The sequence below is a fragment of the Pyricularia grisea genome, assembly GCF_004355905.1.
Source record: "Pyricularia grisea strain NI907 chromosome Unknown Pyricularia_grisea_NI907_Scaffold_1, whole genome shotgun sequence".
In the NCBI taxonomy this organism is placed as follows: domain Eukaryota; kingdom Fungi; phylum Ascomycota; class Sordariomycetes; order Magnaporthales; family Pyriculariaceae; genus Pyricularia; species Pyricularia grisea.
Genome location: NW_022156716.1, coordinates 8,660,508 through 8,687,373, shown reverse-complemented (window position 1 = coordinate 8,687,373; position 26,866 = coordinate 8,660,508). Strand labels below are relative to the sequence as shown.

Genomic DNA, 26,866 nt, shown 5'->3' with positions numbered 1-26,866 from the left:
TTTTTAGGGAAAAGCTGTATATAATGTATATAATTTAATATAAATCTATAAGTAGGAGTAATCACGGTTGTTTTATTAATTGCATTATAATTAAAAATATTATTGGTGATTTCAATCGTTGAAGTCTTTTTACCGGAATTAATTCTACACTTGTTTATTCATGGGCAGACATGCGGGTGGGTAAATCACGTGTGGAGCAGCGTGATCTCAAAACATGTAGCAGAGATTTCAAGAAATCTTTATTGGATTGTAAACAGTTACAGACAGACAGTTACCATGCATGAGAATACCGTTTAATTTGTTATATTATTTTTACCGATCGCAGCGATCATTTTATTCCTATCAACAACACTTATATAACTTGATTATTATACTTATCATTTATTTTTTTTTCTTCAATTTTTTTTATTTGATGTTTTATTATTCAATTTTTAGTATATTATAAAACTGGTTTAATATCTGTTCAAAATTCTGTTCGATTTAAATTTCTACCTATTCTACTTTATTTATTTGTTAAACACTTCTATTCTATTGTTAATAGACTAAAATAAGTAAACGATTAATTATATAAAAAATAAAACGCAAAGTTAAATTCTAGTTTTGTCTTAGATTTTGTAAGTTTTTTTTTCTTTTCATTTTAGTTTTTATATACGTTTTTTTTTAGAATATTTACATACGGAAAATTAAATTTATGATTCTGCTTTTATATCTTTTTATTATTTTCTTTTGAGTATTGATTAATTGCGAGAAGAAGTCCACATTAATTATTAAACCTAGTTTAAAATTAATATTGTTTGTATATATGTACCTTAAATATATATGGTTTTGAATTTACTCTCCCTAATACTGCGAAAATTTACTCCGTTGTGGGAAAATTGAAATAGGCAAGTGCCTCTTCAATCTTTGCCCTCATGAGATGCACATGGCCAGGCATGGGCATGTTAAAATGGTCTGCGTCCACCGATAAACATTGACCTACATTTCCCACATACCTGTCTTAACCATTAGGACCAAGCGCACCCTCGGAACCACGCTTGTCAACAAAGCCCCAGGCAAGTGCACCCAGTTTCGGATCTTCCATAAACCCCGGATAAGCTTCGGCCGGGAACCCCATCTCCAACATTTTGCGCTTTAGCTCCGGTTTCTCCTCGCACCGACGACCCATGCCTCTCTCGGCCCAGATGACGCTCGTCTTTTTCGGTCGCTGCCTTTCGGTCATGGGTTCGGGGTGGTAGCTGGCCACCGCTTTGAACAAGCCCAACAGATGCTGCATGGGCAGGGATTGCGAATTTAAGTTCCAAAATTGCTCCTGTGCCGCCATGGCCTGGAAAATTTTCCAACCGTCTTCGGGCTTCACTTTAACCAGGCTGGCTTCGATCTGGGTTCGGGGTAAACAGATATTAATGATTAACAAACCATCGATTCGGCGATCCAGATCAGCCAGCTGACGGCACACTTCGTAACCTAACATGCCGCCACCGGAAAACCCACCCAGGTGCAACGGTCCATCTGGCCGAAATTCCATCACGGCATCGACGATGTGTTTTGCCGCGTTGGGAATGCCGTTTTCGCCAGCCATCAGCTCTGGAAATTTGGTAAAGGGTGATTCGATTCCGTAAATTGTGGATTTGGTGTTAAAGGGTGGCAGGTGAATGTAGGTCGCAATTAATCCGGTACCGTTTGCAATTAAATATAATGGCGTTTATTTATCTTTGGGACGTCCATATAGCAAGACGATACGAGCCTTCGGCGTGGAAAACCTTTTTAGCGTTTCCTTTATTAATACTGTAGGCTTTATGTCGATTGGCGTTGGGGTTTGGCTTTCGACGATTGTCGCCCAGATCTTTGGAGGGGCCTTTTGTTTTAGGGGAAAGATTAAAGATGTTGTGCTCCTGCTAGCCGTATTAGCGGGAGTAGCTCCAACCCAATCCGATAACTCGGATAATTCAGGTGTTGGTGTAACCATATTACAATTTTCGTCTGTCGAGTTCAGGGCTGTGTTTTTATGTCCAAATGCAGCTCGAAAGGCGTTAATGGTGGGATAATTAATTAGAGTAATCACGTTAAGGTAAATATTGGTTTCCTTATTCACGGACGCGATTATTTTAATGGCCATAATGGAATTAACACCAATGTCTGCCAGGGCAGTGTCGTCGGTAAGTTGCGAAAGGTCCGTCCCCGTTTCTCTGAAAATGCTCTTAAATATCGCTGCGCAAAGACCACTGCTCAGTTTCACCGATGCAGCAGCGGCGGGAGTATTATGGTTTTCGATGGATCCGGACACCTGAGGTGGATATAAAGGGACCGCAGGGGCAAGATTTATAATTTCGCGCTTTGACGATTTATTGTACTTTTGGCGATCTTTAGAAACCTGAGCTGGAAGCTTGTTCTTTCCGAGCAGCCTGTCGAACACGACATTGTTCACTTCGTGGAAGCGCAGCCCAAAACAAAATATTACCAATTTGGCAGAGCCCTGGCTCTGTTGGAAAACCCACACATTGCACGTCGCCGAATTATTAATCCTGGAGGATAACCTGGCAAAAGTCCAATATGTTTCTCCGGGAACTAAGGCCGCTGTATTAATGGTTTGGACGCTTTCAAGGTTGTCCATTATGAAGGTAGTTTCGGAACTGCGAGACCTCGATGGGTTCGAATTAAGTAGAAAACCGGCCAAATGCACCAGGCTTTTACCGTGGTACGGCGATAATGTAAACCGTGTCCCATTCGGGTTAAATTCCAAGGTTATCTCGGCCGCGGCTTCGGTAAAATCCTTTAATATATATGCCTTCTTTAAACGCTTGAAATTAGGGCTGTACTGCACTGTGGATGTAAACAGAGAGTAAAAAATGCCTGACTGGATTCTGTGGCCTAACCCTTATTTGACTTTTGCGACAAAATCGTCCAATTTGGCCTTAATAAAGAAATTTGTCCTAGACCGGGCAAATTCTTCACCTGCCCCTTTAAAGATTAAAACTTTACAGCTTCCCAATATTTTGTTGCGGTAACGGAAAGTTATTTGAGAATCGTCGGAAGATTGTACCGAAACCATGGTTGTGGTGACGAAATCCTTTAATGTAGGACCGGGTTCCTTCCGAAAAGGGCTCCGCAGGGATAAGTTGCGGATGGTTAAGACCGGTTTCCCCTTGGCCTTGGACCTCTTATTTCTCTCAAATAGACGTTGAGCGACGGTTAAAGCCGCATTACAAAAGGCGCTTCCAGGGCAGATGGCAACATCGCGGATACGGTGGCCCTCGATAATAGCCTGCATTCCCGGGTCGGTCATCGAGGTTCGCATAACGACCCGGCTCGATATTTCCTCAACAATTACCTGCGCGCATGTGGAGATATACGTCTGCCCTGGGACTAATAATGGGTTTAAACTTTGGCGTCCCCTTTCCGTATACGTGATCCAGAACTTTTGCAAGTTCCAGGCATATGTGGGAAAGTTGACCAATTTAAGACCTTCTCGGTAAGGGGAGTAAAGTCGAAGCCAATCGATTTCGGCCCCCTGTTCGTACAGCCTAATTACACACGTTAAAAAGAATGACCAATTCGTGGATCCTTTTTACAAAGTCGACATAATTGCTCCTAAATTTGGAGGAAAATTTAATATTGCTTTTACGAATAAGCCGTAAACCTGAAACGGTCCAACCTCAAGCCAAATGGCCCCACCAAGCTTCTCTTTAACGGCTTGTATGGTTTTGACAAACTGGATTTGCTGTCGAGTTTGCTATATTATATAGTTTGGGTTAAAAATTTCTTTAAAGCCAACAATTTTTGCAAGCAGTGTTAAAGCAACCGGAAATTTGGGAGCCGAAAAGGTGACTCCTTTTGCGAAGTTTTTCAATGGCTTCAGAATAAGATCCATTTGGAATATGTGGAAAGCGTAAGGAATTGGGAGCTGTTTCGGACCAAATTTGCTTATTTCTGTTTCAAGTTGCTTTATATCATTTACCAAACCACCAATGACGGTTAATTTGGGAGCGTTTAAACAGGAAATGGAGCATAGAACGTCCGGTTTTGCATCGATAAGTTGCTGCACCGTTTCCGCAGTCGCAGCTACTAATAACATTAGGTTTTGTGTTTAAAAATTATCAGCAAAGAAGCCCAATTGTAACGTAAAAAAGGAAACCAGAGAAATTTCTGTATTTACTTGTGCACGAACCTGGATCGCAAAGCTTTTCCAGGAGCTGAACTCGTTTGCCAGCGAAATAAAACATATCGGTAAATGACAAAACTCCCGCAATGTGAAGAGCCGCGTATTTACCCAAAGAGTGGCCCATGACCATGCTCGGCTCCAATCCTGCTTGAGACTACCAAAGGTATGCGAGGGAGATTTTAAGGGTGAGCAAAACCAGCTGGGTCTATATTGCCTTTTTGGTGGAAAGGTCCAAATATGTGTGCGTAATAATGTCCAAGAATTGCGCAAAGCCGTAATCGGCATAGATTTTAACACATTAATCGACCTTTTTACGGAATACGGAATTTGTTTTATATAATTCGCTACCCATGCCGCCATGGGCAGATCCTTGCCCTGTAAAAATAAGGACGACAGGTTTTACTGCTGCTAATATTTGCTTATTTTGCCCTAATAATATATTTGAGGCCAGGTTAGATTTTAATTATGTAATTAAAGAGACGAAATACCCAGTTTTAATTGGATAATGTACCTTTTTTACTATTATCGTGTATGTAACGTCTTCGATTCGGCAGTCGGGGCTTTTTTCGAGATATTTCATTAGCCTGCGTTTATTACCATTAAGGGATAATGCTGTTTTTACCGATATAACCACAACGTATTCCGCCCAGGGTATTTAAACGACGCCGTCGGTTAAAGCAGGTAGGCCTTTATATCCTTCCATTAGCAGATAAATATTGCCCCCAGCGGCGTTAAAATTATTAATTATGGCACGTCGTGGTTTATTATCCTGTGGCTTAAACTTCTTTACCGCGGATAATATTTCCAATTTTGCCTGCTTGAGTGACGGGAATTTTGGGTTAAGGGGATGCGGCATCCCTCCTTGCGGTGGCATTACGCCCTTTTAAAACATAAAAATATATTTTAACAATGAAGATATGCCCGCAGCGGTTTTACTGTGGCCAATGTTGGCCTTGATGGATCCCAGCACCAGATTATCGCTTCGCCGATGTTTAAAAACTTTGGAAACTGCATTCATCTTAGCCGGATTACCAATCTGCGTGCCGGTGCCGTGCATCTCCACATAGGAGATCTTATTAGGTAAAACTTCTGCGTTTATTAAAACCTTGTTAAACAGCCTCTTTTAAGCATTAGCATCCGAGGTGGTGATGGATGGAGAATTGCCGCTATGGTTCCTGCCCGACCCTAATATAACGGCGAGAATATTATTATTGTAAGCAACGGCGTTACCAAACCTTTTAAACATTACACTGCCGACAAAATTAGCCCTGCAATAGCCGTCGGCATTTTTACGGAACGGTTTGTAGTTGCCCGTTTTGGAAAAAATACCAGATTTGCTGAGATTTGTCCACGAGTGCGGATATGCAACCACGTTCGCGGCGCCACATACAGCCATGTCGACGTTACCAGCAAATAGGTTAAGGTATGTAAGATAAATTGAGGAAAATGCTGTGGCGTAAACCGAGTCCAGAAAGTACGTGGGACCTTTCCAGCCCATGTGAAAAACCAAACGACCAGCCCTAAAAACTCGCTATGCACCTTGCAACGTGTAAGCGTCGCAGCTTTTTAGGTGGTGAATAATCCCATTCCAATCGTTATTGCTCTGTCCAAAGAAGACGCCTATCTTGCCTGGATTAACATTTTTAAATTTGCCGTCTGAATATCCGGCGTTTTTCAGGGCCTCGTAGGAGTTTATAAGGAATTGCCGGTATCCCGGGTCCATGAAAATGGCTTTTTTAGGCGATATTCGGAAAAAGCGAGCATTAAAGTTACCCGGTTTACTTATAAAATAGCCAAATTTTAAAGTCGTTGTGCATTTGGGGTCTTTATAGTTATGCTCTGTGGCAAAAAATTCGTCAAGCTCGAACCGATTTGGGGTTATTTTCTCGGCCATATCCTTTCCATTTATAAGGACGCTTCAGAATTCCTCGAGATTATCGCTCCCCGGGCCCCGCCCGGCCATGCCTACGATGGTAATTCCGTCCGCCCTTTGGGCAATATGGGATATTTGGTTGTTGGGGGCGCCAATCACATGGTGCATATTAACTGCTTTTCCTTGCTTTTTTAGAGCGGTCGCAATGTAAGGAATATAACCACTGGTGCCCATGACCTTAATATCGATTTAATCGCAGGAGTCCAGGTGTTTTGCCATACCCTTCACGATTTTTATAATGTTTAGAGGTCGGGATACGCATTGCAAAACAGCGGCTCGTAACATTTTACCCAATGTGCCGTAAATGGCATCTGGATAGTCTGTTCCCCAAATCCTGTACTTGGCATCCAACCTTTTGTTAACCAAATCCGAATTTCCAACAATGTAATTAAAATTAATATCCGAAATTGGAATGGCGTGTTGGAGGGATTGGATGTTCAATTTATTTTTGGTAAGGCCGTTTACAGTTGGATATTGTTTGAGGTATCGGTCCAGTATAGTCGGTGGCCCAATAATGTTAGCCCAGCGATTACCAGTAACCGTTACATAAGCCTTTTTTAGTGGAAGGATATCCTGTTAAATATTAAATAGCATGTAAGCTAAATTAAAATAAAACTCCATAAAGTTTTGAGAATCTACTATATAAATTACTTATTACACTGCTTTAATATTTATCTAAAACCGAGTATAAATCCTCCCTCGAGATTTCTAGCACCGCTTAGCCCCATATGCCAAATTTGTTTTTAACTGTCCTCGAACGGATGTAACAAAAGTTGGACACTCTGCAAAGGAGCCCAGCTATTTCGATATAGGCGTCGTAGAGAGTATTAAAGTTTTTGGCAATTGCGAGTGGCGCCAGGCTCATTAGGCCATCTAATATTCCCAGCCATTTAGGCCCATTTTCAGATTTGTCCAACAGATGAGGTTTACGTTTTATGCACCTTAAAGGCTTAATATTTAGATTTGTAAATTTAAAATTATTTTAGGGAAAGTGTCAGAAGTTTACCGTAGCAGCATCGCAGCTTTTATAATATAAATGAGGAATGTATTGGCAAACCCTGTTTCGTCTGTTGTGTGGCGATATATTTTTGCCAAATCGTAAAGGGTGGCAAAATTGCCTAAACTATCTTTAATGATGTTTTCGCAATTTTTTATCTCTTCTTTAAGTTTTTGGCCTGTATTTGCTATAAATTTTTAAAGCCACGGTGCAAACCGGGCTTTTTTTCGAATAAAGTCGAGCCCATCGATTTATTGGTTAGTCTAATCACCAAAGTAAAGTATAGTTTTTACTGGGCTAGATATTATATGCAGCTGGCTGTTAAATTGCAGGATTAAAATATATAATTAATGCTTTGTATGTTAAGGTTAATAATTAAACTTTTAAATAATATTATTGTAAGCCTAATTATACCTATAGATGGGGGAAAATAGTGATTAGGATAGTTCGCAATATAATCGCCCTTCTTCCCTTCTTTTAATATATATTTTACGTAATATTGGTTATAGACTTAATTATACTAAGTAATATTAATCGTTACGAAACAGCTTTCGAACATACGTGTATATTGTGGTGGTATGGGCCAGAATTTACCCCCCTCCGCTGGTATGGGTTTTGTGGGCTTTGCCGAGTTTTGTAATTGTTTTGAACAAAAAAGAATTTTGCTATTTGGTGGTTCTTGTCAGCGGTTAAATTAACAAGGGCCCCCTTATACACATCCGGTGATAAGGAGTTATTTCTCCGCCTAAACGATAGGTAGCAAGGGCATTATTAGTGGTTTCGGTTTTAACCTGTTTAAAGTTGTGATAGTCGTAATATCGAACTATAATGTTAATATTAACTCGAGAAATTGCCAAGGATATTAAAGACGACGAGACTAATAATAACCCTCGAAATCCTACCTGTTTATTTTGGGTAAAATTATTGCAAGCTACCAATATACCCAGATAACGCGTTTCCAAAACCCGCGCACTGGGGCCCCACAAATGTTTTCGTTGGGCCCGCGGGCCAAACGCCCACGAACTCGTCACTTCTTTCACTGTGGGATTTATATTTATTAAATTAACACAAACTTCAAGTTATATGCCCCACACGTCCAAACGAAACGCGGCCCGTGGGTTTAGGTTTGGGTGCGGGAGACCCCCGCGCTCCTGCAAGGGGTTTTGGAATGACATACCTAAAGTCCCTGTAATTATTCAAACCATAGAAGTCTTGGCAAGCAAATCCTGGTTTAAACTATCATCTTTAGGGCTATCTGTAGCCTCCAGACAGTTTAAGTTTTTAACCTGCCTCGGAGCTTTCCGAGAGGCTGTTACGGAATGGTCTGCTAATTCCTTTCCAAAACCTTTCTTCTGAAAACCCTGTGAGATATTTTTCCAAGGATTTCCACCCTTCGGACCAGCTATAACCCTTCCGAGCGACTCCGACTTGCTGTTTTGGTCCGCCTTTGCTTGCGCAGGTTGGATGTTGTCGGAATGCTGCTCATGCTCAAACTATTTAACAGGGTTGGCAAAATAAAATTAACAGCTATGTAGTTAATTCCTAACTGCCTCCGTTTAGTTATCTTCTAATCACCTAGTCAAGTCCGCCCATGTCCTTACATTTACCTAACCGTTTATTTACTACTGCTTTGACAAAGAAATTAAATTTATAAAGTGTAATTATTTTGGGAAGAGCTTTGTGCCGCGGCGTTTTATAACGCAGAGTAGGAAGTATTAATAAATTAAAGTTTCCCACGTACAATCGCCCGTCTAACAGGAGCTATGGTATATGATTATGTCCATTTACAAAAAGATTACAGCTATTCCCTGCTTTGGAGTTTGCTCCTATTTACAGTAGTTTACAATTATTACATAGGCCATGATTATTATTTTTTACACGGTAAAGCTTCTTTTTATAAACCCCCACGATAACCACCATTAAGAATTATATACCCAACCTCCAGGGGAGTGCACTTTGGCTAGTTATTCTGGCATTATCGGTATGCCCAATTCACTCTTTAACTGGGTCGGAACATGTTGGCTGACAGTTTTAGGCTGGACTTTACTGGGTTTCGTTGGCGATATATAGAGCATTCTTCCATCCACTTTGCAAGTACCCTGGGCCCTTTATTAACCGTATAACGGATCTTCCGTTTATTATTGCAGGATAGAAGGGCCAGTTACCCTTTTACGCGGAAGCCCTTTTCCAAAAATACGGCACAACGGTTAAAATAGGTCCCAATAACGTTGGCTTTATTGGGGCGAGCGTATGGAAAAACATTTATGGCATGCACTTCCGGCATTAAATGGAAAAGGTTTACGAATACTACCGTGAGACACCAGAAGGCCCCATTAGCCTTTTAAACGCTGGACCTAAAGAGCATGCAAAATTACGAAAATGGTTTGCGCCATTTTTTTCCGACCGGGGAATGAAGGAGCAGGAAAAAATAATTAGTGGTTACGTCGACCTTATTATCCGGCGGTTATCTGAGAACTTAGAGGATGGAACCCGAGTTTTGGATGTTCGTAACTGGTGTGAGTTATTATCCCGATTTTGGAGCAAAACCAAAAAAAAGAAGTAATATATAATATTTACGCTGTTTTATTTTCAAATTAGTTAACTTTTGTACCTTTAACATACTCGGAAAGCTCGCCTTTTCCAGCTCGTTTGGCTGCCTCGAATTAGCCAGATATTACCCCTGGGTTAAAATTATAGCCTTTTAGCAAAAAGAAATTAAATAAATTGGCGAGCTTAATCGTCAGGGCTTACGTTTTATCACGTCCATAATAATAAAAATTTTAGCAAAAAACAAGTAGGAGTTTATGGGTTATACAATCGATAAACTGAACAATCGCATAAAGTTGGGCTCACGGCCCGACATTATCGAGTCGCTGCTTAATAATAAGGAGGGAATTGTAGGTTATTGTGTTTGGATGCTCGTTCAAGTCATCCTTCCCAATATCCTTAATTCCAGGGCACTATCGCTAATCAAGTATAGAAAATTGATATAAAGCGACTAGTACAAAATTCCACCCTCCTCATCGCGGCCGGGTTTAAAACGACAGCCACACTCCTAACTGCGACTATTTACCTTTTTCTGACGAATTCTAAGGCTTACGACAAGGTCACCGACGAAGTGCGAAACTCTTTTTCGGATCCTTCGGAGATTAATTTAACGTCGGTTAATAAGCTTTTATACATGCTTGTTTGTTTGGATGAAGCCCTGCGAATTTTCCCTGTAATACCGTTATGGTTTCCGAGAAGGGTAACCAAACACGAAGCTGTAATTAATGGCAACATTATTCCTCAAGGTGTAGGTGACATTTGAAAAATAAATTTTCTTCCATGTTTTCCTATTAAACAGGTTTAAAAGAGCAAAGCTAATCTCCTTTCGATTTTAAAAGACTTTTGTCGCCATTTGGCAATGGCCAATATACTATAGCGAGAAGAATTTCTCCAAACCACTAGAGTATTACCCGGAACGTTTCCTTGGTGATCCTGAATTTTCCCGAAACAGACTGGACGCAGTGCAGCCCTTTAATACGGGCCATGCAAATTGCATCGGACGCAATTTGGCATATTCGGAAATGCGCCTGATTTTAGCAAGGATTTTCTTCAATTTTAACCTGAAGTTTGCCGATTAGAATTACAATTGGATTAAGGGATAAAAGGTTTATATTGTGTGGCAAAAGCCATCGTTGCCAGTTTTCTTTAAGGCACGTACGTAGTTTTTAGTCTAAGCAAATTGTTTTAGGGTGTGGCCAGGTACCAAGGGAAGGGGGGCCGTAATAACCAGGACTGTAAAAGGCTACCGTAATAAGTAAATTAAAATCGGGAAACTAAACCGCCAAAACCTCGAGTAGGGTAGTGTTATTAGCGGTGAACGTGACTGTGCTTTCATATTATAAATAGAAGCTTTTTGTAAAAATTTACAAGCTGTTAAATACTGTGGGTTATAAGGTGATTATAATTCAAGTTGGTAACTCTAACCCAATTTTGCAGTCCCGGTCATTTTTTCTCCCGTTTGCAATTTTTAATGTCGTGCAAAAATACCAAGTTTCCAGCTTTTATAGAAGTGTGTAAGAATTCCATGCAGACTAATTTACGTGGTATAACAGGATTGTAATAGAGTAATTTGATTATTTTGCTACACCTGCCTTACTTTAATGAAAACATTTCCATATACTAATTTCGACACATTGACGTTATCCATGATTGGAGGAAGCCATTTCGCATATTAGGAGTTTCCTATTAAGGGAGGTACTTGCCAAAAATTCAAGGATTAATTCACTTCGACGCTGCGGCATGTTTGATTGGGACCAGGCGCCGCTACACGGTGCTTAACCCATATACAGTGAGTCGGGAGGGAGGGAGGACCACGTGGTCTACTGTAGATTCTATATTAGGAGGGCAGTAAGACTTGTCAAAGAACGTTATATGTTCGTTCCACGCCTGTTTATCACGCATGTGATAATGCGGTATTAACCACGGCGCATATTGTTATATGGCAGGTAAAACCCCTCACGCAAGGGTTAGCGGAGTGGAGGTCGTCGCGTACACTTACCTAATACGGTAACGGGCGTGGAAAAAACCACTTATTACCGTACATACCATAGTATAATAATTTGTAATGCAACATTAAAAAAAAATATCCGATGCTAAATAGGGGAAAAGACATGTTACTGTTGTTTTGCCAAGTAAACTTGAATTATTAATTCTTATTTACCATGCCGTGAAACCTTAATGCGTCTGAGCAAAATAATGGCATAAAACCTTGGAATTTATGTGCGTTTGGCGGCACTACTCCGTGAAACGTTGAGGATCGATTTCCAAGTTCACCTCTGCGCATTTCCTATTAATTAAAAATGTAATTGGGCTCCTTTTCACTATAGCAAAGGTCCCTATTGGGCTGCCAATAGCTACTGTTCTGCTAAATGGTACGGCAAGTGGGGGATAATATTGTATTAAGGGCTACGTTATCGATCACCCACGATTCCTTAGCGGGCGTCCTTTTTTAATCCACACAGCGTGAATATTAAAGAGATAATGTTTAAGACTTTTACCCACCAAAAACCCACCCAAACCCGTCTGACCCCATATTGCACCTGTGGATTAAATTTTGCCACAAGCGGTTAAAAAAAATTGCCGAAGGCGGTACTATAGTGGTAGGGGTAAAAATCCCCACCTTTGAACAGTTAGCACAGCGTTGTGGACCTTGTAAGTGTTCCCGATTTTGGGAATATTTTTTGCAAAAAAAATAAATTTATTATGCGGTGGGTACTTGAACTTCCCGCGGATAATTAGGTTGGTAAAAACCCACATATATATATACGGTGGTAAAGGGTGGTTTTTTTTTTGCCTGCACCCGTAATAAAGTTTAAAACTAAATATACCCTTAAAATGTAATTTATAGGGGTAAAACACTAAAAAACCGCCTCTTACCAAACGCGTTCCGGAGGTTTTATAAAAATGGGTATAATAGCATAATATTTATATATATATTGTTAATACGCCAAAAAGTTTACCACCCGTTATGTAATGTCGGCGGTATATTTGGTGACCCTTCCGAACAGGGAGATCCCGGGGGGCGCCCTCGGAGAATTCCCGGATTGCTACTCCATTTCCCCCACGAACCGACAACGATAAGATTCGAATATGTGCGGCCGAAGCCATTAGATAATCTCGGGGAATAACCAGACGCTAATCCCTTTCGAGTCTAACCCATTAACCACTCTGGCACGTTACCTTATGTTTATTACATCATGAAATTATTCCCAACTCCCAAACCACACCATTTACCACACCCACCACCTACCACCTACCGCACCATTTTAAAATTTTGCCAATTAAATTAAATTACGTAACCACACTAATTTTAACCCCTGATATTATTCACCATATAAATTATATATAATATAGTAAAAACTCGTGTGTAAACAAATCTCTATTAGTTTTATTTGGGAGCTTATTATAAGAAGATACAGTAAAACCGATAAAATTAGAACGTATTTAATTGGCAACGTTTTAGAAAAAAAAAAGTTGTATTTTGGCCTGTTGGCGGTTAGCACATGGCGGTTGCCTTTTCAACCCAGGATTGGTATAATGTAAAGGAAATCTAATGTTTTTCATACAGTGTAGGGATGTTAAGGTCTACTATATACACACCAGCCCTCGGACAAATATGGACAGGGAAAAATATAAGTACCTTAGTTTACCCCTGCAGGCACTTGCGCGTAATTTGTAAGGCGCCAAAAGGTAGTTCCCTTATTTTTCCACTTTATTTATTTCCCAAATATTAAATACTGGTTGGCTCGCATGGTAAAATGAAGGATTTTAATCCATATTTATTTAGGGGTTGGTATATATGCCTATTATGGTGGTAAGGGTAAAAATCCCTCCCCTAGTTCTGTCGTCCAATGGTGTGCGCCTTGTGGGCGTTCCCGATTTTGGTAATAATTTTGGAGGAAAAATAATTTAGGTATTTGATTCCTCCCGCAAACAGCAAAATTAATAAAGGCCATACAGGTAGGATGGCAGGGGAGGATTCTTTTTGCCCGATACCACAGTGTAACCGTCGTAAGTGCACATTAAATGACTGACACGGCAGCGTGTCCCTGTTGGGATAAGAAGACGCGGTGCTCCACATATGCTAGGCTATATATTTAGCTAGTTAGAACGGAACGCAGGTTTTGCGGTCTTTGGGAGTTTAGGACCAATGTGGTAATATGGTCTCTCCCTTATCTACTATTTGAAACAACTTTCCCTTGCTGGAGCGATTAATAACCTCGTCTTAATGGATTTTAATCGCGATTACGAACCAGGCCATTAAAGCCTAGATATAAATAGCGACACGGAGCAAAGGAATATTAATATTAATATTAAAGCAGCGAAAAAAAGGAAGCGTGGTCCTTTTACCCGTAATGCCTGTATTACATGCCGATCCAAAAAGGTGAGACGATTTTACACCCGATTTGTTGGTGGTTAAAAAGGTCTGAGGTATACTGGCAAAAAGGCAAGGAAAAAAAATAAGAATTTAATCCTGTAGCATTAAAAGCTCAAATACAGTGGAGAGATCGAGGGATGCCGCCAATGTGTAGTTATACGGTTGCTCTGCTCGTACCAAAGCTCCAACACCAGCTCGAGAGGTAGCTCGATTGTTCCTAACTCGACATCCTCCTTATACTGGTGGGCACAAGAACCTGGAGTTATTACAGGAAAAACGGTTATGCTTGAGGATTTTGGAGATTTTATTAACATTAAACATCCTAATTACATGCTCCTTTCGACGTTAAATGTTTTATCCGTTTAACAAGAAAATTCTATTATCGGACAAAGTTTAGCCGAAACATTGGACCTGTTTATATACGAAACCTGTAAATTTGGCTAAAATTTTCCCGGTGTTCTGGTCTAAAAAAAGATTACAATGTTATATTAACACCGATGGTTTTCGGATTAATTATAATAATAGCAAAAGACACAGCTTTTCACGTAGGCCCTAACAAATTCTTTAGGCAATGTTAGTCGCCCTCCGAATCCAATAATTGGCATGCGACGTTGCCCAGCGAGGCCAATTCGGACAGTCCCATGACAGAAGAAATGGGTATTTAAGCAAAACGCCCTCCTCTGCCGTCACATATAACCGATGAGAGCCCCGGGCATAATAAACGGCCCCAGGATACTTTACCCACAGGTTAACCAGAATAAAAAACAAGATTCTGTTCGTGTCACTCCGAGATTTTGGTGTAGCATGAGGCCATAATTTCCAATTTGAAATGGAAATTGGGCTTTGCAACTCCGCCACCAACCACAAAGCTGTTATAATCCCTCAAGCGGGCAATTAAGGGTTTTCACGATATATATACCTGTCAAGTGCATATAATGCAGCCAGCTTTTATGGCCTTGCTAATATTAATGTGCGAAATAATCCTTTGCGCGCTGGAGATTATAATTTTAGGCGAAGGCGCAGACAGAGACCACAGTCTCACTCACTCCCCCATGCCGGTCATCTCGCCCTCTTTAAGCAGCCGCAGTTCCACAGGCAAGGTAACCAACACCTTTTTCCCTTTACCAGTTGCACTACAGCTGGGCGAGGGCGCGTTCGACCACGAAAATAAGTACGAGGTCTTTGTTAACTTGCTTTTAAGTAGAGCCAAACGCATTAAGGACCTCATTAATAAGCTTCGCGATGCCGTTAACAATGGAGGAAGAGTGATACACAGGCTTGCGATATCGAACTTACAAGACCGAACTAAATTTATTTTAGACACTCTTAAGCGGAGCCGGTTTGGGTGTAGGACATTATAAAGAAATCTCGCTTTAAGAATTCATAGCTAGACTTGTTTATTTTCGTTTTAAATGCCCGAATAAACGCATTTTTGGGGTTCAGGGGTGAGCACCGAGACAAATTCGTCCTTGGATTTCCAACGCCTTTTAATGCATTTAAACAATGTTTATTAGCCATGCCCTACCTAGGTTAACACCTCGACCCCTACTCCAAGCACCATTGTTAACAAAAAGGCGTCGGTGACGAAACATCTATCTTATTGTCCCCAATTGCACATTTATGTGCCGCGCTGGCAGTAACCAGTTTATTACACGGTCGCAACACATTTTTTGCCCATTCGTAGAATGCTATGTAAATTAAGCCGTCTTATAATAATTATTATTCCGAAAGGCTTTAATTTAAATCTAACAAGCTTTAGCCCTGGATCCAGATAACCTAAACTCGAGGCTGCCTGGCCTTAAAAAGAAGTATGCAGCCTACGGCTTCATAGCGAACATCTTCAAACATTTTCTAAAAAGGTAAAAAAAACGATACAGCATCATTTTCGTAATTGTTAAATACCCCGAGGTAATTGTTTAACCATAATACAAGGTATTCCAATGGATTATGGCTCACACCTTTTCCCAAAATAATAGCCCCAAATACAACTTTTCCAAGCCTTAGAAGGCGGCCCATACGTCCCAACGCCTCGGCCTTGCGTGAGGGCGGACCAGGCAAGCAATGGAGAAGAAATATAAGGGATATGGCGTTAAAGCCGCCTTCGGGCAAACCGCCCCCCGTGGCGAAAAGGCTTTTGGGATTATCCCCCTGGGCGAGAAAATCGCCGACGATACACTTTATATTTCCGGCAATTTCTGGGTATGCGTTTTGGATAACGGGTAGGGTAACCTGTATACAAATTTCGTTCAAATCGACTAGGACGTATTCCGTCCATTTCGGGAGCGAGGCTTTGGAAGGAAAATATCCCGTTCCAACCCCAATGTCGAGGACACGGGTGCGTTGTACACTTTCTGGGCTAGATTTATAGGCCTCCGCGGCGGATAATATATTATGGTTGAAAAATTTAATTAGTTTCTCAGCCGAACACTTCCAGCCGTAGGGCGTTACGACTCCAAAAACCAGGGTGTTGTAGGTTTTTAAATTCCTTTTGCCATAACGTTGCGTACCCCCTGTTCGGCACCCCCCCTGTTCGGCACCCAAAAATAACAACACTTTTATTTTTATCCTCCAACTTCTATTATAAATATCTCGATGAATCTTTCACTTTTGGATTTACTTTTTTCTAATCTTGATTCTCCATTTTCCAATGAAGCAATATACTGAAAAACAGCTTATATCTGCAATTAACGACGTCAATAATGGCAATCCAATTGCAAAAACCTCCCGAAAATGGGGAATACCTAGGTCTACACTTCAAAGTCGACTTAAAGGTTCTCAAGCTTATAAAAAAGCACAAAGCCCTTTTCAAAGGCTTTCTACGGAACAGGAAAAGCATTTGGCTGATTGGGTACTTACCCAAACAGCTTTAGGGCTTCCGCCAACGCATCAAGAATTACGCTTTTTTGCCGAACGAATTCTTCAAGCCGCCGGAGAGACAAAAGGCCTTGGAAAACGTTGGATAACTCGTTTTTTGGCTCGTTATCCAATCCTTAAGACCCAAAGGCCCCGTCGAATAGATAACGCCCGGGTTAATGGCGCTACTACGGAGGTAATTAAATCTTGGTGGCTTTATATTACGAACCCGGTTATTAACGCTATTAAACCGGAAAACCGTTGGAATATGGACGAAACCGGTATAATGGAAGGTAAAGGATCTAACGGCCTGGTATTAGGGCTTAACGGGATCCGGCCGTTGCAACGGAAAAAGCCCGGAACGCGGGGTTGGACGACTATAATCGAATGTATATCGGCTACGGGCGTTGCCCTCCCTCCCCTTGTTATATTTAAGGGAAAAAACGTACAACAACAATGGTTTCCGACGGATTTAAGCCTTTTCGATAATTGGAAATTTCACGCAACCGAAAACGGGTGGACAAATAACGAAACGGCTATCGAATGGTTAAAAAAAGTGTTTATTCCGTATACCCAACCTTTAACCCCTGAAAAGCGGTTATTAGTTTTGGATGGCCATGGATCACATATAACGGACGAATTTTTGCTTCTTTGCTTGCAAAACAATATTCAACTCCTATATTTACCCCCTCATTCGTCACACGTTCTCCAACCATTGGATCTATCGGTTTTTGGGCCGTTAAAAGAAGCTTATCGACGTCAACTTGGATTTGTTAGCCAATTTTGCTGTTCAACAATTATTGGAAAACGAAATTTCCTACTTTGTTATCGAAAAGCCAGATTAAAAGCATTTATAGCAAAAACCATTCAATCTGGTTGGCGTACAACGGGGTTATGGCCGGTAAACTTGGTTAAACCACTTTTAAGCCCTTTTTTGTTAGAAAATAGCAATGCCAACGTTATAAAAGATAAAAACAACGGTTTGCAAAGGGATAAAACACCGGAAAGCCCAGCCCAAAAAATTAACGACCCGTCTTTACTTATTTGGAAAACCCCTAAAACGACCCGAGATGTCCGATTTCAACTGCAAAAACTTTCCCAATCCAACAAAACCAACGCTACTTCACGTCTTTTATTTGCAAAAGTCCAAAAAAGCTTCGAAGCTAAAGATACCCTTTTGGCTAGCGCCCAGCAAAAAATCAGCTTATTGGAAGCACAACTGGAGGCAATACGGCCGGTTAAAAGGAGGAGGGTGGTTCCGGATCCAAACGAGCTTTTGGTTAACAAACAGAACATTATTGGATTGCAGGAAAAGGATATAGAAAATTTGGAACCTTTAGCTGATGAAGAAGAGGTTAATGAACCGGAGAAGCGTGAAAACGATTGTATTTTTGTCCGTTGATAATTTTATATTTAAATCAGCTTATAAAAGTAGGCATTTCGTTGTTAGATTTTCAGGGTGCCGAACAGGGGGGGTGCCGAACAGGGGGTACGCAACGTTATGCGTCGGCGCCTTTTGCTGTGTCTAGGACGCCTTTGACCCGGGTTACATTTAATGTGTGTGGCATTTTCGCAAAAGAGAATTTTAAATCTCGGTATAATATCTGCTTAGGTTTAAACAGATGAAGTTATTTAAGATATTATATGTTAATAATAAATTTAAGAAGTTACGTATAGTTAATTGGGGATAAAAGTACACTGCGGCCTCGTTAACTTTATTCGAATTTTATTAAAGAATGGCGTGCGCCCCTAACTCTCACTATATATTATTGTGTTACAATTCACTAAGACGTCCTTGGATTCTGCATATCTCCTTGGATGCTAACCGAAAGGTAACACCAATTCCGATGGCTTAACCGCGAAGCTCCGACACATTCCGAGTAGTGCACCTGTGCCGCTCGTAAGACCCCACATAACAGCCTAAGCACTCCGAGAGTTTAATTCTCCCATTACTTAACTCCGCTGTTTAACTTTCGGTAATGTGGGTGGTCTTATAAATTAAATAAAGCAACGTAATTGCTTATTATTATATCTTTCGCCTTGGCGCTCCGAGTTTGTAACTCTACATTGGTATAAAGGAAGTGTTTAATACAATATGCACATTTAAAAGGCTTATTTATTAGTTTTAAATTTACGCGATAACCATTTTGCGTCTCCGAATCTACCATGGAGTCTTTATTTCGAGAATATATATAATCGATTAATAGTTATAAACTAAAGGATCGCCTCGCCAAGTTTATCGCCAATAGCAACGTCGAACCTCGGTCGTTAATAAACCTGCCGGCGGGTTTTAAGGAGTTTAAAAAAGCCAGCGATGTGAATTTTATCATTTTCCACATCCTTACCGGGGAAGTTTCGGAAAGCTTTGGGGCCATTTTAGCCGTATAAGTCATTTCGAAGACTTACTTTTCGTCCTTATTTAAAGAAGTAATTATATTCCGAAAACATGTTTTTTGCAAGTTCCAAAATGCCACAATCTTCAGCATCGATGTTATAGACGACGTCGACGCTTTGCGCAACAAAGAATCCCAAACGGTTCAAATCCCTGCTTGGACTGTTCGGCCAGCGGCGGCGGGCTTCCTCCTCCGCGACGCCTATTGGTCATATTTCGAGTGCGTTTCCAGCCGGACTATGGATAAGGAGTTGGTTAAATTTACTCACGACCAAATAATCTTTAATGGTTATCAATTTTCGAAGGAGTAGTATAAGGGAACCATGGAAGAATATTATGATGTGATGGCCGATTGTGTAAATACCATGGAAAGGCTTATAGTTAACGAGGATAAGCAGCAGCTTATGGCCAGGGTGACGTTCGAGTGGACCCCGATCAAGACATGGAACGGTATCGAGCCTACGGGGAAAAGGGTCAAATTCTCAGAGCATGTTTTTGTGTGGTTTGACGAGGGGAGAATGCACACAAGCGTTACATTGTTAAATATGGAGTCGTTTAAATCGCAAATGCGAAAATAGCTACAAAACCGAATGCCCAAAAGATTATCAGCGAGTTAACGGATTTTTAAGCAATGGGCTGGACTAACGAGCACTTAACTCCGGCTAGCCAGCATTTACTTAAACCAATAATTCGCCCCACCCAGTACTAACATTGTCGAAACGTATTCCGAGACTTATTCCCAGCTAAATTCAATACCTAAATGGCATACTCTGTGTCAAAAAAAAAAAAAAAAAAAGACCAGAAGGGGGGGTTTTAAGTCCTGAGGCATTCCAAAGCCCGTTGCGGGCGCCCACGGGGGCCTGTGGGCCAAACAATACCGAAACCCTCACGGGCCCACGTCTAATTTGCACGCTGTGGGGCATGTACCTTAACATTAATTTTAGCCCGATAAATATAACCTCCACAATGAAAGAAACCTCGGGCTCGTGGGCTGTTGGCCCGCGGGCTTTCCAAATAAGGTTTCGAGCCCCCATGGGCGGGTTTTGGAATGCCATAGTTTTCTACAAATTGGAACTTGCTAACTACAGCCTTGGGCACCGTGCGCGGATGGGTCGGCCCGGGCGAGCCGGGCCGAAGATGTAAATTTCTACCAATTAAGTAAAATTACGTAACCACCCTACTTATAACACCTGATTTTAATCCCTGTCGTGTTTAAGTGGATCGAATTAAATGCTCGTTAACCGTAGTTAAATACTCGTTAGTGAAGCCCGAAACAATTCCTCTATACTTTGAAGGGACCGACAAAAAAAAGCCCTCCAATTATTACGTGCATAATTTAAGCTAACTTAATTAACACGGGCTTAACCTGGTGGGAAAATAGTTCAATTTAATTTTATTCGCGGATCCAAATCCGGAATTACAGTGTTTTATTCGGAACGTGACTCGTTAAAACCTCCAGTGACTAGCTGTTGCGACTCCGATGTTTTCCCCAAAATGCTTAAGAAAAACAAATATAATAATACAGCCCCAAAAACATAAACTGCACGTTGTACTTTTTCAATGTTCGACGCTTGCGTTTTTCGGCCAATATTTGCAATCGCGGAGTGCGTAAACATCCAGTTCGAAAACAATATACCAAACGTTCTTGGGAATTTCACCAAAAGAGAGCAAGACTTGGCCGGTAAGCTGGCAATCGTGACGTAAATAATACCAATTTGTTGCATGCGCAGTGGTTTGTCATATGCTCTAATGTTTTAATCATCACACTAACCCTATACAAAACTCAATTCAGCGGGTCTTCGCGTGGAATTGGACGTGAAATTGCCATTTACCTCGCCAGTCGGGGCGCCAATATTATAGGAATATGCGCGATTCCATCTTCCTTAAGCAAGTTCGAATTATTAAAGGCTGAAATCGAGGCCTTATATGCCAAAACTGGTCAAGCCCATTCGCCCTCCATTATTGGCATCGTGGCCCCTTTAATTTAGCCTTAGGAATATACCGCCAATATAGTCGCCGCAGTGAAGAAAGCTGGCGGGACCGTCAACATTCTTGTACAAAACGCTGCCATTATCGAATTGTCGCCCATCGGTATAATTGAAAAACAAAATGTTAAGCGCATGCTCACAGCAAATATTGCGGCGTTTATATTTCTGGTTTAATGCCTTTTAAGCTATTTTAATCCCGATAGCCGGATTATTAACATCTCCTCGGAAGGCGCACGGGACCCTTCGCCACTAATTTGTGCGTATCTTCGTCTGCTTTATGCCCATTCCCTCGATAGCATTTTAAATTAACGTGTCTTCGGAACCCTTTAGTGGTATATAATGCATGTAAAAGTACCCTCGAGGCTATAATAAGGGTTTGGGCGGATGAATTTGGAAAACGGCCAGGTATGGAGAGGATAATAGTTAATTTAGTGGCTGTAGGCAGTAAGTTTGCCTTTTCTGGTCCAGTAAAATACGCGTTTTGGTTCGGGTCGAGACTGCATGGATTTCTGGTTAACGGAAGGGAAATACCAGTTACGCAAACAGACTTTAAATTTTCCATGCCCGATAGTCCGGAAATTCGCTTGTACTTGGATGCGAAAAAGAATGTTTGCAGTGTAGAAAAACGTTTGGGAAGGGTGGATGACATAGCAAACATTATGTCATTTATTGCTTCTGAGAGGAGTCGATGGATTTTAGGCAGTGTGATCTGTGCCAATGGGGGTACTGTTAAAATATTGTAAGAAGTTAACCAATGGTGTTATTGGCTGTTAAAGAGAGAAGAAAGCAAAGAAGTAGCAATTATAGCTTGTTGTCTGGATGGGGCTTGACTTTAGCCTAAGATTAGAATATGGTGATAGTTGACACAAAGAAGAAATTTCAAATTACCCTGTTTACCAAGCGAGTATTAAGATGTGTGATTCCAACCTGCTCGGCCTCGGGTACGGCTGTAGCAATTAAAGTAACCATAGCGTGTACTCGGTCCAATTAGTTGGTGTAATATGGATCGGTTTTTAACATATTCATGCACATAGGGAGAAAAAAGACTATGGATGTTTGGAATAGAGATTTCTGCGTTTAATTCATCAATTAAATAATAAGTCACAGGATTGGCCGCATATATTCCTTTTTACCCTATAATAACGTTCTGTTAATCGATTAACCTAACGAAAGACCTATTAACAATGGAGCTGTTATACAATGTTGCCGTTAATTAATTAATTATATCATGATTAAATATCCTATTGGGGATTTTTAACACGTCCTTCTTAATTAAATGAGACCAGCTTGCTCTTTTCGGCAATCCTGGCAGAAAAAACCTCCATAGGCACTGCGGCCAAAACCTCCAAAAGTGCGACTGTGGCCTTTATCTCCGTTATAATCCAGTTCCTAATTTTAAGCGCCACCAACGAGTTAACCCCGTAGCGGTATATGGGACGAGACGAGTCGACCTCGGATGCCGGCATTTGCAGAATGGCGGCCACCTTTTCCACTAGGGCCCCGGTGATAATGGTTATGGCCTCGTCCTTGGAGGAAGCCTCGGGCAAGCGCGAAAAGAGAGACACGGCGTCTAAGCCGCCCGTGCTGGAAGGCCCACCGCTCGCGGAGCTCAGAACGGCGAGGGGCCCGAAGCGAGGAATTTTGAAATATTCCGGCTGGTCGAGACCGTGTCGCGACATAATGTCAGCCGTGCCCAGGCCGGTGGTGATCTGTGTCGGGGGCCACGAGGCAGGGTTTTAACTTTTTTGTCTGTTGATAAGACCCTTGAAGAGGGCGTGAAAGGCAGGCTCCCGGATACCGAATGTTTCCTCCCAAAGGAGGAAATTACCGGTCGCGCCCTGCTCCGCCAAAACGCCCACGTCGCGCATGATTCCAAGATTGACCGACACGGCTTTAAGTCCCTGGTTGCGACGGTAGTGAGCCAAAGTATTTTAATATATATTGCCCGCCGAATATTGCGCCTGGCTTGGGTAGCCGTAAAGCCCTAAAATGGAGGAGTAAATGATAAAGAAATCGAGTGGCCGGGTCTTATTAAAATATTCGTAAAGGTTCCAAATTCCTTGCACCTTGGGCCGCAGGCCGGTTCGCCACCATTCGTGCGACATTTTTTCAAATACGATATCCCGTAGCGCCATGGCCATTTGGATTACGCCTTTAACAGGAGGAAAATCACTTTCAAGTTTGTCGAGGGCATTTTTAAACGAAGCCCGGTCTGCCACGTTGCCGCGGTACGCCTTGACGACTGCGCCGCGTCCCGACAGCTTTTTGATGAGCGCCTGGGCATCGGGGCTGCCATCGCCCGATTTCGAAAGGAAGGCCAAGTTCCGAGCACCCGATATAACAAATTGCCGGGCAAGACTGCGGCCAAAGCCGCCCAATCCACCTACGAAAAGATACGTGACATTGGGGTCCAGTTTGAGTAAGTCTTTGGTTTTCCGCAACACGGGGGCTGCTGTCGTTGTTGCGTTTTCGTCGGCGGCGGGGAAAAAAAGAACCAATTTCCCGATATATTTACCCTGCTGGATTGTGCGGAAGGCATCCTGAACCTTGTCCAGCTGGCACACAGTTAAGGGATTTGGAGCACGTAGGGTGCCGGTGAAAATAAGGTTAAAAACCTGGCTGAAAAGTTGACCAAGCACGGCAGGATTATGTTCGTAAAGAAAAAACTGATTAAAAAAGGTAAAGGTTGTATTTTTCCCAAACGGCCGCATTTCGAGGCGCGAATTGTCGAAAATGTTACGTAGACCAATTTTAACAAAAGTTCCAAAAATGGCCAAAACCTCCCAGGAAGCCCTAAAAAGCTTACCCGAAAGAGAGTTGAGAATATAATCGACACCGCGGCCTTTGGTGACGCGCATTATACCTTTGGCGAAATTGGGGTCGCGCGAGTTAAATATGTGGTCTTTTAAAATCCCGTACGTGCTCACCAACAGCTTTCGCTTGGTTTCGGAACCGACGGTAATATATACCGTCGCGCCAAGATATTTGGCAATCTGCACAGCGGCTTGGCCAACACCGCCGGCGGTTGCATGGATTAAAATCGATTTACCCTTGCTGAGCCTTTCCAAGTTGACCAAAGTATAATAGGCAGTTATGTAGCAAACGGGGATGTAAATAGCCTTTTGGAATATTATCGTATCGGGGATTTTAACCACGATATTATGGTTTACGCGAACCTTGGTCGCGTGTGTGCCGACTCCCAGAAAACTTACGCGGTTTCCGATTTGAAATTTGCCCGCTATTTTGTTTCCCAACCTTTTAATAATACCACTGCCCTTTTAACCCAAGACCGACATGGGAATAAGTCCCATGGAGGCCATAATGTCTCGAAAGTTAATGCCCGTGGCCGCGATTTTAATTTTAACTTGGTAATTTGCAAAAGAAAAAGCGAGGCGGTCGTCTTTAATAAATTTTAAAGTATTTAACAGACCAGGCCTTTCGATCGTCAAACGAAGGTTCGCATCCGAATCGATTTGGGTGATCCGCGTCCGATCTTTAAAGTGGTCCTTAATCGCATTATTTTCGGCCAAACTCCTATATATCCGCGTCACCTGTAATAGGCCATCTCGCTCGTGGAATTCGTTATCCCTGGTGGCCTCTGAAGACAAGATGCGTCCTGCCAAAAAGGGACCGTACTGCATGCCCGTGGTTGCATTAAGGTGGAGCATTTGGAATTTAGTGCCTGCGATCTCGCTTTGGATGGAGCGCGACAGGCCGTCGATAATTCCGAAGGAAGGATTATCGCCACATATTACCCAAAGAAGTCTCTGGAACGTCGTCGAAAATCCTTTAATAACCTCGTATTCTTTTTCGCCAAGGTTATCCAACACTGGTTTTTTTAACTCCAGCAAAAATACCATTATATTATTTTCTATAACGTCGGTTTTAACGCCGTCGGATATGGTCTTTGTTAAGGTCGAATAGCCTTAAACTTGTAAAATATCCTGGAAAGATTTCGAAAATGCAGAACATTTTTCGAATGCATTTAAAGGCTCGATAAACACGGCCCGTCGAACAGGCGTAGGCGTGTCTTTGGCGGAGCTTTTTGGCTTGGCAGCAGCAGCAGTCCTGTATATAAAGAATGGCCCGTTTCCATCAACTCGAAATTCCAGAGTGCACCCCTTGTCTTTAAATCCAGCAGGTGGTGGTCCTTGCACCGTAGTAATTATTATCCTTGCGTCTGGCTCGGCAAATCCAAGTAAACCGTCGATAAGCTGTTCGTAATTTTTAATTATCGCCAGCTGGTTTGGAATTATCACCAGGCCTGCCTGGGGTAATTCGCCAATCTTGGCCGTTCCTGTAAACGGAGTATCCAATAACGCTTTAACATCCAATTCTTCCATGTCGATGAGGCCAACTTTGGGGTTAACTAAGACGTAGCGCACCTGGTTTTGGTAAAAAATGCCCTCGGGAAGCTGAGTTATAATTAATTTTGGCACCGGTTCCTGGTTAAGGGTAACTTCGAAAACTTTGCAACTTGGTTTAAAATGATGAATTATTTTTATAATTTGTGGCATTGTTAATTTGGACATTGAGTAATAACGGACAACATTTACCGAATATAACGAGTTAGGAAAAAAGAAAATAAAAGAAAAACAGGTGAATTAACCTCGATAATTCTCTCTTTGGGCTAAATGGCAGACATGACGTGAAAAATGTTTTGCGGCTCCATTAAATCCAAGGCGTAATTCCAACAAATCTTTCCAGTAATATCGGCTGGATTAACGTAATTTGGTTCTTGGCCTTTACCATCGTCCATATTTAACTCGGCAACCCGAAAGTCTTTAACCATTAAATAAGGTTTAGAGACATCCTTATCGTAAATGAATATATTTGCAAATAAATTAATAAAGCCATAGCGCTGCGACAGGCAAAGACCGCGTAGTATATAATCCACATCGCCGGGAATCTCGGCTGAGATTTCGAGCTTAGTGAAGTGAACCGGTATAAAGGGCCTCGTAAAGTCGAAACCCCCGTTTTTGCCCCCAATCCAAATGCTGTTTAACCAGCTTTGGAAAACGGTATCCAGTATGCCGGCATGGATAAAAAAAGGGCGGTCGTATTTCCCTTTACTGTATATTTCACCAATATTAGTAATTTTAATTTTAAAAATGCTTTAACCGTCACCGATATAACAGCCCTTAATACCCTGGAAGGCTTCTCCATATTTCCAGGAAGCGCTGTTTATATGGTTGTAAAAGCTGGTTTTGGGGTATTCGTAATCCAAAATATTGTGCACGCGGTGATATTTGGCTACTTTAAAGGCTTTAATTATGGCATTCTCTTTTGCCATTTGCGTGGTTGTATCTTCGACGTGGTCGATTATTATTAGGCCACGACAATTATCCCTCATCTAATCTCCACCGACATATGATGACATGGTAAACTCCCACCAGGCCGATGGGGAAAATCCCAGGGTTAATTGTTAAAAAGGCCTTATATGCATTATCACCTCGACCGCCACACCCTTTGGGAGAGCCATGGCAGTAAATAGGGATACGTCGCGGAGATGAAAGGCGCGGGCGGTTTTGCCGGGCGAAACGAGCTGTTTTCCGGCTTCGAGAACGATGTTCGTTATACCAGCCCCTGGTAAAAGTACCGTGCTTTTAACCATGTGAC

General features: G+C 41.8%; 8 protein-coding genes across 8 annotated transcripts; 2 read left to right on the top strand and 6 right to left on the bottom strand.

Moving 5' to 3' along the window:
* Window positions 1-997: 997 nt before the first annotated feature.
* On the bottom strand, window positions 998-1,579 carry PgNI_02626 (uncharacterized protein; the record flags this gene model as incomplete). The annotated part of the gene is made up of 1 exon (XM_031122687.1): window positions 998-1,579. One exon carries the CDS (start codon window positions 1,577-1,579, stop codon window positions 998-1,000), a length of 582 nt encoding a protein of 193 aa, XP_030986657.1.
* A 123-nt stretch (window positions 1,580-1,702) lies between these two features.
* Window positions 1,703-5,033, bottom strand: PgNI_02625 (uncharacterized protein; the record flags this gene model as incomplete). The annotated part of the gene is made up of 6 exons (XM_031122686.1): window positions 1,703-2,854; window positions 2,885-3,521; window positions 3,570-3,730; window positions 3,773-4,062; window positions 4,162-4,534; window positions 4,821-5,033. The coding sequence occupies 6 exons, from the start codon at window positions 5,031-5,033 to the stop codon at window positions 1,703-1,705; spliced, it is 2,826 nt and encodes a 941-aa protein (XP_030986654.1).
* A 249-nt stretch (window positions 5,034-5,282) lies between these two features.
* PgNI_02624 (uncharacterized protein) lies at window positions 5,283-6,053 on the bottom strand (the record flags this gene model as incomplete). The annotated part of the gene is made up of 2 exons (XM_031122685.1): window positions 5,283-5,644; window positions 5,699-6,053. 2 exons carry the CDS (start codon window positions 6,051-6,053, stop codon window positions 5,283-5,285), a joined length of 717 nt encoding a protein of 238 aa, XP_030986655.1.
* Window positions 6,054-9,104: 3,051 nt separating this feature from the next.
* On the top strand, window positions 9,105-9,376 carry PgNI_02623 (uncharacterized protein; the record flags this gene model as incomplete). The annotated part of the gene is made up of 2 exons (XM_031122684.1): window positions 9,105-9,206; window positions 9,242-9,376. 2 exons carry the CDS (start codon window positions 9,105-9,107, stop codon window positions 9,374-9,376), a joined length of 237 nt encoding a protein of 78 aa, XP_030986652.1.
* PgNI_02622 (uncharacterized protein) lies at window positions 9,377-10,715 on the top strand (the record flags this gene model as incomplete). The annotated part of the gene is made up of 5 exons (XM_031122683.1): window positions 9,377-9,605; window positions 9,688-9,773; window positions 9,888-9,986; window positions 10,070-10,384; window positions 10,476-10,715. 5 exons carry the CDS (start codon window positions 9,377-9,379, stop codon window positions 10,713-10,715), a joined length of 969 nt encoding a protein of 322 aa, XP_030986653.1.
* An 11,800-nt stretch (window positions 10,716-22,515) lies between these two features.
* Window positions 22,516-23,115, bottom strand: PgNI_02621 (uncharacterized protein; the record flags this gene model as incomplete). Its single annotated transcript, XM_031122682.1, is given in 3 exon segments — window positions 22,516-22,956; window positions 22,989-22,996; window positions 23,010-23,115. 3 exon segments carry the CDS (start codon window positions 23,113-23,115, stop codon window positions 22,516-22,518), a joined length of 555 nt encoding a protein of 184 aa, XP_030986650.1.
* Window positions 23,116-23,178: 63 nt separating this feature from the next.
* Window positions 23,179-25,107, bottom strand: PgNI_02620 (uncharacterized protein; the record flags this gene model as incomplete). The annotated part of the gene is made up of 2 exons (XM_031122681.1): window positions 23,179-24,502; window positions 24,542-25,107. The coding sequence occupies 2 exons, from the start codon at window positions 25,105-25,107 to the stop codon at window positions 23,179-23,181; spliced, it is 1,890 nt and encodes a 629-aa protein (XP_030986651.1).
* Window positions 25,108-25,173: 66 nt separating this feature from the next.
* Window positions 25,174-26,861, bottom strand: PgNI_02619 (uncharacterized protein; the record flags this gene model as incomplete). Its single annotated transcript, XM_031122680.1, has 4 exons — window positions 25,174-25,723; window positions 25,891-26,314; window positions 26,369-26,600; window positions 26,700-26,861. 4 exons carry the CDS (start codon window positions 26,859-26,861, stop codon window positions 25,174-25,176), a joined length of 1,368 nt encoding a protein of 455 aa, XP_030988025.1.
* Window positions 26,862-26,866: the final 5 nt, after the last annotated feature.